General features: G+C 36.5%; 2 protein-coding genes across 3 annotated transcripts in view; one reads left to right on the forward strand and one right to left on the reverse strand.

Moving 5' to 3' along the window:
* Positions 1-1,575, forward strand: part of LOC107746728 (dnaJ homolog subfamily A member 1-like) — a 9,647-nt gene extending 8,072 nt beyond the window's left edge. For both annotated transcript variants that reach the window (XM_016561020.1, XM_016561021.1), the window contains exon 9: positions 1,331-1,575. In XM_016561020.1, coding sequence (XP_016416506.1) covers positions 1,331-1,555 — 225 coding nt within the window. In that variant the 3' untranslated portion in view covers positions 1,556-1,575. The remainder of the gene's footprint in view (positions 1-1,330) is intronic.
* Positions 1,522-12,388, reverse strand: part of LOC107746727 (WD40 repeat-containing protein SMU1-like) — a 16,347-nt gene continuing 5,480 nt past the window's right edge. Inside the window, exons 8-13 of the mRNA XM_016561019.1 lie at positions 10,342-10,458; positions 8,947-9,074; positions 5,232-5,358; positions 4,427-4,594; positions 3,834-3,986; positions 1,522-3,591 (exon numbers count right to left, since the gene is read on the reverse strand). Of these exons, the coding sequence (XP_016416505.1) occupies positions 3,493-3,591; positions 3,834-3,986; positions 4,427-4,594; positions 5,232-5,358; positions 8,947-9,074; positions 10,342-10,458 (792 nt within the window). The 3' untranslated portion in view covers positions 1,522-3,492. The remainder of the gene's footprint in view (positions 3,592-3,833; positions 3,987-4,426; positions 4,595-5,231; positions 5,359-8,946; positions 9,075-10,341; positions 10,459-12,388) is intronic.

The raw sequence follows: 12,388 nt of genomic DNA on the forward strand, positions 1-12,388 counted from the left end.
AGTACTTAGTGAAGTGAAAAAAAGTGTTGTTGTTACCAATGTCCTGTTACACATTTGTACTTACACAAACCATTCTGTGGGTTGTTACATGTGTGTAGTTACAGAAATATTAGAGCTGTAGATACTATGTACCAATGTGTACTTACACTGTGGTTACATACTACGTACACATCTAGTTACTATGCAAGTACACAGGTATTAGGGACATTTAATATAATACATTTCAGAGCAAATACATAAATACAGTGGGTATAGAAAAGAATACCCTCTGCCAGAAAGTTGTCAATGGGAAGAAGGTTTAGCGTGTATTCACACCAGGAAAGTCCGCTAGTTCACTTGCTTTGGTCCGGACCAAATACAATGTTGATTTTTTTTGTTTTGTTGAGTACTTAGTGAAGTGAAAAAGGTGTTGTTACCAATTACCTGTTACACATTTGTACTTACACAAACCATTCTGTGGGTTGTTACATGTGTGTAGTTACAGAAATATTAGAGCTGTAGATACTATGTACCAATGTGTACTCTGCTGTATTCACACCTGCCCAAAATTCGTTTGGAACCGGACCGAGACAACCTCTTCAGCTGGGTCTCGGTGCGGTTGTTTGGTCCACACCCGAGTGCGATTGCTGTATTCACACCTGCCCAAAAGATCTGCACTAAGGTGGGAAACGAACTTGAGTTTCGATTCAATCGAACCAAACAAGACAGGTGTGAATACACCCTTACCTTCCAACATGACAATGACCCAAAGCACACAGCAAAACTGACACACAGTGGTTGAATGCATGGCCTAGTCAGAGCCCAGACTTAAACTCCATTGAAAATCTGTGGAATGACTTGAAGACTGCAGTCCACAAACGGTCACCATCAAATTGAACTGAACTTGAGCAGTTTTGCAAAGAAGAGTGGGCAAATATTGCTAAGGTAGTAGAGACAGAGACAGATCCCAACAGACTAAAGGCTGTAATTAAAGCAAAAGGTGGTTCAACAAAATACTGACACAAGGGGGTGATACTTTTTCCAACTCAGTGTTTCTGTTTTTTTTATTTTTTTCTGACACGTTGGTGTTATATCTTTTACTTGGATGTTATAAGTTGCACTGAGTAAATACAGCTGGATAAAACACAAACTGTGTCCGTCTTCATTTCAGGCTGCAAAGCAACAACATGTGATTCTTTTAAAGGGGATGATTCATTTCTCTACCCACTGTACTTTAAAGGCTAAGACATTTTTATTATTAGCTACATTTTTTTAGCCTTTTTTTTTTTTTGCTCCTTCTCACTAACAATATTAATTTACATAAACTGATTGTGCTAATTTCCTTCTTAAGGTTGTCTTCCCTGAAGAGAACTTCCTCCCATTAAACAAACTAAAGGAATTAGAAAGGTACTTACCTGAAAAACAGGCAAATATTGAGCCTGACGGCATGGATGATGACCTCTATATATACGCTGACCTTGAAGACTGTGATCTGACCCATGAACGCCACCATTACCACTATATAGAGGAGGAAGACTTTAACCCATCTGGAGGTGTCCAGTGCCAAACCTCGTAGAGATTCCTGTTCCCTTACCCTCCCTTCCACAACAAATGCCACCTCTGCTGGAACACAAGGAAAAGGACCAAGAGGGAAAAAGTTATTTACCTCTCAACTAGTTCTGTGCCTAGAATAAGACCTCTTAGTGCCGACCTCTTGTGTCATTGTTTGGAAGAAACTCCTCATCCAAAATTTTGAGCAAATAATTTGTGAAATAAACTTAGGGGATGTTTAAAATGAGTTGTGAGACTGGTGCCATAGACTTTCAATTGAAGGGAGAGTCTATGGAAATGTGTGTAGCAGTTACAGTGGAAATGGGACATTCAGGTCAAGTTGGTTGTGCCATAATCCCAGAAAATTTCATCTCTAAAATGTATTTACTTTGAAAATCAAATTTACATCATCAGTTTGAGAAAACATTACAATCTTTGTGTTTTGTTTATTGCCAGTTAATTGTGGTTTACATGCAAGACATGTTTGATCTTGATGTTGTTGGAAATTTGCTTTGTGCCAGTTTATTCCTAAATGTTTTTCTAGAACATTTTAAACTAATAAGAGGGTTAATTAAGTTTAAAATACATTTGAAATTGTGGTATTTCTAAAGAAGAGGAACATCTTGTTCAAAATGATGGCAGACTGAGATGCATTTCTTAAAAGCCTTATTTTGTAGAGAGTGATATTAGTTGGCTTCTTAATTGGTTGGTATTATTATTTTCGTTTTTGCAAGCAGATAAGTCTTATATTTGATTATTTGTGTTGACTGAAGATTAATTGAAAAATGTGGACTTTTAATTATGACCAATAACTGCCATTTGTAGTTCTATTTATAAAATAAATGTCACAATGTTATTAATTTAGCCACTTTTGTATTTTTGGGGTCTGGGGGAATTGAATGTTTGGCTAATTATGCCAAAATTTGGGTACTTGTGGAAATAAACCTTCCTCCTGTTTGATTAAAAAAATCACGATGTACATCTTGTATATGAAGATGTCTCTACAGCTTTATTAGATATCTACTGCAAATATCAAGCACACATCTAACCAGTTAATGATGCATCTTAATGACAAATCTTCTTGAAAAGTTTGTCATGAGTTATTCATGCTTGAATTTTAATTAAACTGCAGCAATTTACCAACACTGTAAGATACTCAGAGACTTGCACTGTAAAGCAGTGTTATACCAATATTCAACAAAAATTGTGAATACCCTTGATTAAAAAATAATCTGTAATAATCAGAATACAAACCATACTGATTACTTCATACAGTATTGCAGTAACTGCATAATATGTTCACCTGCATGCAGTACAAGTAGATGTGCTTGGTTGAGTGTTAAAACACACCAAACCATTATAATCAACACAATATTGTACCATATGAATTCTAAACGTATCAGAATTCTAAATGTACACAAGTACAAATATGTGAATATGTCCTCATTGAGTCCAAGACTTGTGCGATGTCACATTATGAGCAAGTACACACTATTTGTCTTTGGCCAAAATGATCAAAGAAAATACATACATTCACATATAAGATGTCAAAGAATGGTCTGGAAAGAAAACCAGTACATTTACCACACTAATGTCGATCGGGCTAAATCTTGCATGCAGATATTATCACAGACAATACTACAAAGCCCTTAATAATAATAATAGTAAAAGACCAGTACATCCATGCAGTATTTCTTGTTTTCCACTAGAGACTTCCGAGGAACGTTAGTATTACAGAATTGGATGTAGTTAATTTCAGATGTCGAAGAGGTCCTTCATCTCAAGGTATGATGCTAATGTTCAACAGGAACATGAATCTTTTTGAGCGCTTTGAATGGAAGACCAATGTCATAGCACGCGTATAAAGGCAGAGACATATGTGTGTGTGCAGGAATACCACAAATCCTGAACATAAAACTCAAAAAATGTGTACAGAGTCCATATTATTCTGAAAGACAAGACTCAAGGCTTCCAGAGCTTGAGCAGGCCATCCTCGCTGTATGTGGCGATGAGATTCTGATGGGGGTGGTGAGTTATGCCAACCACGTCTTTTTCATGTACCTGTGGAGGATGCACACACACAAACACTTGCTTAATTTAAAGCAGAGTTCATTTTATATCCAATTCAGTTTTGATATATATCTCCAACTAGTCCTAATTAGAGGTACAGCCAGTGTTTTGATTATAAATACCAATTGTTCTGGAATACAGAGAAGACAACTTCAGCTGTGAACCTATCACACTTCACCAGACTAAAACAGATCTCGTGGATACACAGCATGTGCTGTGGAGGCGGATGGTACCGTGAGGGTTCTCTCTAGTTTGCCAGTGATGGTGCTGAAGCAGTACAGCACATAGTCTTCTCCCACACAATAAATCCACTCTCCACGTGGAGACAACGTGCAGCAAACAAAGTCTGCCCCCTCTCTTACGCCTGAACAGAAACTCCTCATCACCTGGGAGGGAAAAGAGGGGGGGGCAAGAGAGTGAGAGTGAAAGTGCAATGCAAATGAGTAAAGGCACGCTTGTAAAAAAATAAGTACCAAAAAGCATGCGAGAGAGGGTCATCAAATACGTCAAGAAAAGAGTGGATGAGACAGCTGAATAGGGTACACCTTATAAGCCATCAGACGGTCAGGATAATAAGTGCGTAGCTATTTTTAGCAAACCTCACAAACTGCATTGGAAGTCTGTTGCTTTTTTTAAACGTCTGCTCAACATCCAGCCTTTAGTCAAGGTTTCTGATTCATTAATGGTGTTATTTTGTGCCATTTATGCCGGATATGAAAACCAGTTACTGTAGGTTTCACTCTAGTGTAAGAGTCTTTTTAAAATAATAATGAGGAGGATGCAGAAGTATCTTGCTCAGTATATGCTGGTTCATTTTTGTTCTCACCTGGCCATGAATGTTCGTAACAACCACCGTGTTGGTCCTATTGCACACCACAAAGTGCTCAGGAGTCTTTGGGACAAGCACAACGTTGTTAACAGTGATGTCTGTACCATCAGGAATGTCAGGGGTTTTTATTGTGTGAGTGCAATCCATTGTCTTCATGCTCCAGACCTGAAAAAAAGACAATTAAAGGGATAGTTCACCCAAAAAAGAAAATGTGATGTTTATCTGCTTACCCCCAGGGCATCCAAGATGTAGGTGACTTTGTTTCTTCAGTAGAACACAAATTATGATTTTTAAGTCCAGCCGTTGCAGTCTATCAGTCGCATAATGCATGGCAATGGTAACAAAATCTATGAGAGTAAAAAAAACATGCACAGACAAATCCAAATTAAACCCTGCAGCTCTATCTACAATCTCAATTAGTAGTGTCAAGAAGAAGACGCCTCACGCGCCTGTTGCCTTGCACAGACCGATCGTTTCGTGTCTTTACACATCAATGTATCGTCACGAGCCGCAGGGTTTAATTTGGATTTGTCTGTGCATGTTTTTTTTACTCTCATAGATTTTGTTACCATTGCCATGCATTATACGACTGATAGACTGCAACAGCTGAACTTAAAAATCATAATTTGTGTTCTACTGAAGAAACAAAGTCACCTACATCTTGGATGCCCTGGGGGTAAGCAGATAAACATCAAATTTTCATTTTTGGGTGAACTATCCCTTTAAGCAAGGAAAATCCACACAAATAAATGGAAATATGCATAGGCTATTGCGTGTTGTTCGCCACAGTATGAACACTTACCTTTACTGTGCCATCTGCTGACGCGCTAATGACATGCTGGCCCTCGTGTGAGAAGATGATGTCATTTATATGAGCCGTATGGCCTCTAAACTCCTTCAGCATCTTTCCTGACTTCAAACCATGAAGCCTGATCAAAGAAATCCAAGAGTTAGAAATGAACCACAATTGACAAATTCAAATTCATTCTTTAAAAAAAAGTGAAGCTTTAGCAAAGGATTAACAAAAAAAGCAATACAACAAAACAAAATTAAATCATTAGATGATGTCATGAATCATCAAAGAGACTTCGACAAAGATAATTTTCATTCTAAAAATCATACCTGAATGTCATAATGCAGAACAACAGCTTTTGTCTGCAACATGTACAAGATGATTTTATCATTTTCACAGATTCAACTTGTTTCTTTATAAAGGAAGCCTGAGCAAAAGAGTGACCCCCAAAACAAAAAAGCAAAATACACACACGCACACAAAAAAAAAAAAAATATGGCGTGGAGAGAGTAAAACAACACAACTTTTGTCTGCATTTTACAATGTGATTGTATCAACTTCACAATTCGCAAATTCAACATGTCTTTAAAAAGTAAAACTTGACCAAAGGAGCTATAAACCAAACAAAACGAACCTAAACAAAAACCAACGCGAAACAAAAAACAAACAAAGCAAGACATGAAAGCACAATACTATAAAACAAAAAGCAATATGTCAATCAATCAATCATTATCATCAAAGAGAATATAAAAATCATGCATCAATGTCATACTAGGAGAAGACAGCAAAAAAACAAAACCTTTCTCTGCAACCTTCAACGTGATTCTACCATCTTTACTGAAAAAATATTGTCCTCTCATGCACATGAAATTCCACCCACATGCACCATGAGAGTCTAGCACTGCCGCCCAGCCGCAGAACTACTGCAGTCAGGACTGAGAGCGAGAGAGAGAGAGACTTTCGCTCTGGGCATGTGATGGAATATTCCTGACGACTCTTAACACCTAGACCTTGATTCGTTTCAATTTTGTCTAACTCATCTCTCTGTCTACAACAGAGAACAAAACAAAAATACAGCATGTTAACTGAAATACATCTATACTGCCATTTGTAATGTGCACTTAGCAAACCCCTCAAATGTACTCATTTCATACAAAGATTTCCAAACACATACATGATCCAAAGACGACCAATGACATAAACAAACAAGAAAGGTAACCTTTTATACATCATCTTTAAAGCCAGGCTGGCAATCACGTGTCACACACTACTGAGAGCATAAATCCAATCCATTGCAAAAGGGGAGGGGCTAGTATTGATCAATAAGTGGCCAATAGCAGAGCAGCTTGCCACTTCACCGCCCCTCCCGTTCCCTATCCAGCTAAGGAGCTGGAATGACAAAACGTCTGCCTCAGTCCGCTGCTGTTTGGGTAGCTGAGCAAGGAACAGAAACCCATTATCTGCGCGTGCTGCCTCTCTCAAGCACGTGGCCAATCCTGCTTCTTTCCACCCACATGCACCATGAGAGCCTAGAAGGAGAAGTACTGCAGTCTGGTCTGAGAGAGAGGGAGAGATGCTGAGTCTGGGCATGTGACGGAATATTCCTAATGATATTTAACACCCAGACCACGACTTTAGATTTCCTCCTCCTCCCTCGCCTTTTCTGTCTACAAAGTATCCATGGCAAAACATTCCACTAAGGTAGCCTACTGTTCCTACTGGCACTCGTTATTGCATAACAACTGATCATCTTGTTTCTTATGCATACAATAAGCTCCTATTGTGAGATCCATTACATGGCTTTCTACCTTCTGTCTCTTTTCCGTCCACTTAGCAAGAAAATCAAAGCAATTAGCTTAAGATTAACAACAAATCTGGGTAATGCACCTGCACAATTTGTGGCCAGATTCACAAAATATTCTTAAGAATAAAATTCTTCTTAACTGCTATTTTCTTACTTAAAAGAAAAACTTGAGAACTTTTTAGGAATGTGCTTATCTTTCTTCTTAAGATTGTTCTTGCAGGTATAGTTGAACCGAAATGAAAATTCTGTCATCGTTTACTCACTCTCAAGTTGTTCTAAACCTGTATGAGTTTCGTTCTTCTGTTGAACACAAATGGAGATATTTTGAAGAATGTTGGTAACCAAACAGTTGACGGTAGCCACTGACTTCCATAGTATGAAAAAAAATAGCATAGAAAAAACTTGAGGGTGAGTAAATGGTGACAGAATGTTCATTTTTGGGTGAACTATTTATTTAACCCTTGTGCTGTGCTGAAAATCCTTTAACTAATTTGGTGTTCCCTGTCAAAAACCTTTTAAACATTTCTTGTAAATTTCTCATTATGATCATTTATCACCTAATCTTGAATTCATCTTTTGAAATCAGCTTTTGCACCTCAGTTTTTGATTAAAGGATACATTATTTATGGATAATTTTGGCAATACTCACTCAAAAACTAAGGTAAATAATCTCAGATCAATGAGGCCTACAATCAATCAGTTCTAAAAAGAAATACAAAACTTGTGCTAATTAAAATAAAACAAGTTGATAAAAGGATTAAATACAATATTTGGTAATAACATAGCATAGCAAGAAATTTATAAGCAGGTTTTTGGAGGCCGGTCATTTTTGACCAGGAACAACACAAGTGTAACAAGGTGAGGGAAATAAATCCCCCAAATTTTCCAAATTTTTTGAGTAGTTGTGTGATCAAAGTCAGTAAGTTTTAGTCCAATGCAATGTTATCGCATTAGACTAAAACTTACTGACTTTGCTAGGATTATCAGGAAACAGAATATGCCCAGAACACAACATGAGGTTTAAGAGAAAACTTGAAAACATCTTATTAAAGATCATTGTAATTAACCTCTTAAAGGGGTCATATGATGCGATTTCAATTTTTCCTTTCTCTTTGGAGTGTTACAAGCTCTTGGTGCATAAAGAAGATCGATAACATCCAACTTGTTTTAAATCCCCATTGTTTAATGAATTTTTGGGGTTGTTTTTAATTAATTGTTGTAATTACAACTTAACACCAGCTTCATATGATAAATATTAAGGACCCACTTTATATTAAGTGGCCTTAACAACTATGTACTTACATTTAAATTAATAATTTGGTACAATGCACTTATTGTGTACATACATGTTTTTACATTGTACTTATATTTAAAAAATAGCTGCATGTAATTACATCTGTAATTAATTTCTGTAATTACATTTATAATTACACAGTTGACCCATCCCTTACACCTTAACCCACCCTTAAACCTACCCATACCAACAAACCTGTCCCTAACCGTACCCATATCCCACCTCAATAGCAGCAAAAGTGTTTTGCAATACAATATGAACGCAATAAGTTCATTGTACTTAATTTTTGATGTAAGTACATAGTAGTTAAGGCCACTTAATATAAAGTGGGGCCAATATGAATACTAGGAGTGTGAAAGATTATTTGCAAGATTATTTGAAAGATAAATTACACCAGAAATCAATAATGTAAACAATGATTAGTCATGGTCATGCATGGTGTGATTCTTTTGCCGAATTTTTTTGTGAATCCGCCACTTGGAATGCCTGTCAAATGAGAGCCACTCAAATCATGACAGGAGTTAGATAACAGATCCATCTTCAGAACACAATCTAAAGGTGAACACCAATTATGAAATAATAAGGAGCGAAAAAGTGCAGAGTCAGATTTGTAATATATGTTGCACCTGATGGTCTGGTGAAAGGAGCCACTTAATAGTTGACTGCTGTCCTTGTTGAAGCAGACACAGGTGACTGCTTTGCTGTGGGCTCGTTCTATTCTATTCAGACACGTCCCGTTCAGAATCCTCCAAACCTGGAATAACAAAATGATACATCTCATCACATAACAAACTGAACAGAGATAAGTCAAATCCATTCAACTGAACTGATGGTGTGCAATGAGGTCTAATTGGGAACATCATTATTCAGTGAAGATGATAAATCATCATTTTTAGCTCTCTGTGCCATGAAATACTGAATCGCGATCACATCGAAACAGGGATTTTTAAATAAGAATTTGTAATTAATAATAATTGATCAATAGATCAGTAGATCAAAGAAATCCAAGAGATCAGTTACTCTACTGTTCTTCATGTTATAATTGCAGGACTGCAGTCACAACTGTAATCAGATGCTGTGTGATTAAAAGCCTAAATATATAAGTGCTTACAGGGTTTAATTAACATTTGCCTTCAGAGCTACTGCCCCCTGAGATTGAGGACTCTTACAATACTTCTGAAAAGCATCAAGGGGTTGGTGAGATTTTTCTTTATGTTTTTGAAAGAAGTGCTCACCAAGGCTGATTTATTTGATCCAAAAAAATATTGTGAAATAATACTTTTCAACATAAATATTTGTAAAAAAAAAAAAGTAATTTATTCTTGTGATGGCAAAGCTGAATATTCAGCATCATTACTCCAGTGTTCAGTAACATTTATAATAGTTGAATCCAGTTGTGCTGTGAAATTTATTTGAAATTTGAAATACATTTTTGTAACATTCTAAATGACTTCAGTGTCACTTTTGATTAATTTAATGCATCCTTGCCGAATTCAATTCAATTCAAGTTTATTTGTATAGCGCTTTTCACGATACAAATCGTTGCAAAGCAACTTTACAGCAAATTAAGTTTCTACAATATTTAGTGTGTACATAATAAAAGCGAATAAAAGTATTAATTTCTTTAAAAAATATACTGTACATCTTACTGAACTCAAACTGCATGTTGTAGTCATACAACAAAATCTTTCTTCAACTCACTCTGCCAATATGACTCAAAAACGAGAAAGCATTCATTTGTTTTTCTACGTGATAAGGAGTAAGAATGTCTCTTACTTCTAGAAATGAAGAACGTATGTTCAAGTTCTACTAGCTTTCAAATCCCTACCTGTTCCAGTATATATGACCAGTAATGTTTCACTCAACAAAGATGATTTTCTTTATATCAGTGTTCATTTCTGATTTGACATTTTGAAAAATATTAATGATACAGTTTCAAATGGACAAATACTAGAGATTCTGTCCAATTAGAAACATACAGTAGACTACAAGTGGAAAGGTTGATCAGTGAAGGGCCGTACCTGTATCTTTCCATTCTGAGCTCCAGAAGCGATCATGTCAGAGTCGTGACTAACTGCCAGACACAGAACAGCCTCATCCATCATCATGAAATTATCCTGAGCTTGGTACTTCAGGTCCTACTCACACAAGAAACAGACAGACAGGCAGACCATTACACATCACATTTAACCACACAAAATGACATGATTACATCATGTTATAATAAAAAAATTAGGTTTTCAGACATTGTCTAATAAGGGAATTAAATAGCATAAGAAAATACGCCCACATGATGGGTTGATTGAGATAGTAAGGCTCTTTCTTATGTCTACCAGAAAGAAGAACTACAACCACAACATACGCTTTCAAACAGCCAGAAAACCATATTATTCTGAGTCTCATACTGTACACTCAAATTCCCCAGTAGTAGTGGAAGTCCATGTGTGAGAACGGGGTAGGATTTATTTTTGGCCCCAACTGCCTCAACTCAACCTGATAGATGTCATAGAGTGTTGGGGTGACCCATATTGTATACCTCTGAGGTTTTACTTAAAACCAAGGCTCTCCCGGCAGAAAAATTAAGCCACACTTAATGTGAGAATTTATTTTTTGCCCCCACAAAACAGGCCTAGGACAGCATGACTTGCAGAGTTGATGCTCAAGAAACATTTATTATCATCATCAAATGCTGAAAACAGTCTTTGTTGATATTAATATTTTTGAGGAAGCTGTGATACACTAACATTTAAAAGCTTGGAGTCTCTTATGCATTGCCTCTTTCATGCATCAAGGAGATGATGTTCTTGAGCTGTGTAGTTGAGAAGATCAGGCTTTGAGCATATAGAGATGAATATAGACTGAATCTGTTAATAAATAATTACTTTTATATATAAATTCAGTTAATATATAATTACATTTCAGAGCATTCTAGTGAAAATACTCCATATTTGACAGAAGAACCTGCTGGAAAGACAACCATCTCTGCTACACTCCATAAATCAGGTATGGTACAGTGATTATATGAAGTCGTTTATCAAAAGGCAAATGAAAGTCATCAAGTTTTTTGTTTTATTGTACGGGTATTTACAACAAATCATTTATTAAAGTTAACAACTTTCATACTTTCAACTTCCTGTTATTCTTATGGTGATGATAACCAATTTAATTCTCTCTCCCCATCCTCTGACAACCAGTTACAGTACCCTCACGAATCATTTATCTGGCAAGCATTAATCTCTGGATGAATGCCCATCATCTAAAGCTGAATATATTGAATACTGGTGTGCTGCTGTTCATCCTGGCCAAGAACCACCCTTGCCAGTGCCTTGTCATTTCAATATACAACTCACTGATTTCATCCACACAGAATGCCAAAAACCTTGGTGTCACACTGGACAAAGACTTGTCATTTACAACCCACATACTAGCAAAAGTCAAGACACGATACCTCCTGCAGAACATTTGCAGAGTCACACATTTCTCACCAGAGAATCTATTGAGATTCTGGTAGAGGCCCTAGTATGCTCTTGTCTTGACTGCGGAGACTCACTCACAGCACATTTAATCAAACATCTACAGCTCATCCAGAATGCTGCAGCCCAGCTGATATTCAACCTTCCCAAGTACTCTCACGTTTCACCTCTGCTATGCACTCTCCACTGGCCCCTATCCATGATAGGACATATATGGTAGAATATACACTACTGGTCAAAAGTATGGAATAATTAAGGTTTTTTAATGTTTTTGAAAGAAGTCTCTTATGCTCACCAAGGCTGCATTTATTTGATCAAAAATATAGTAAAATCTGGTGTTTAATGTTTTAAAATGTGATTTATTCCTGTGATGTCAAAGCTAAATTTTCAGCATCATTACTCCAGTCTTCCGTGTCACATGATCCTTCAAAAATCATTTTTATAAAATGCCGAGTTGATGCTCAAGAAACATTTATTATCATCATCAAATGTTGAAAACAGTCTTTGTTGATATTAATATTTTTGAGGAAGCTGTGATACACTAACATTTAAAAGCTTGGAGTAAGATAAAAAAAAAAAAAAATAAATTAAATTA

The sequence above is a fragment of the Sinocyclocheilus rhinocerous genome, unplaced genomic scaffold, assembly GCF_001515625.1.
Source record: "Sinocyclocheilus rhinocerous isolate Xijiao unplaced genomic scaffold, SAMN03320098_v1.1 scaffold3426, whole genome shotgun sequence".
NCBI classification, from domain to species: domain Eukaryota; kingdom Metazoa; phylum Chordata; class Actinopteri; order Cypriniformes; family Cyprinidae; genus Sinocyclocheilus; species Sinocyclocheilus rhinocerous.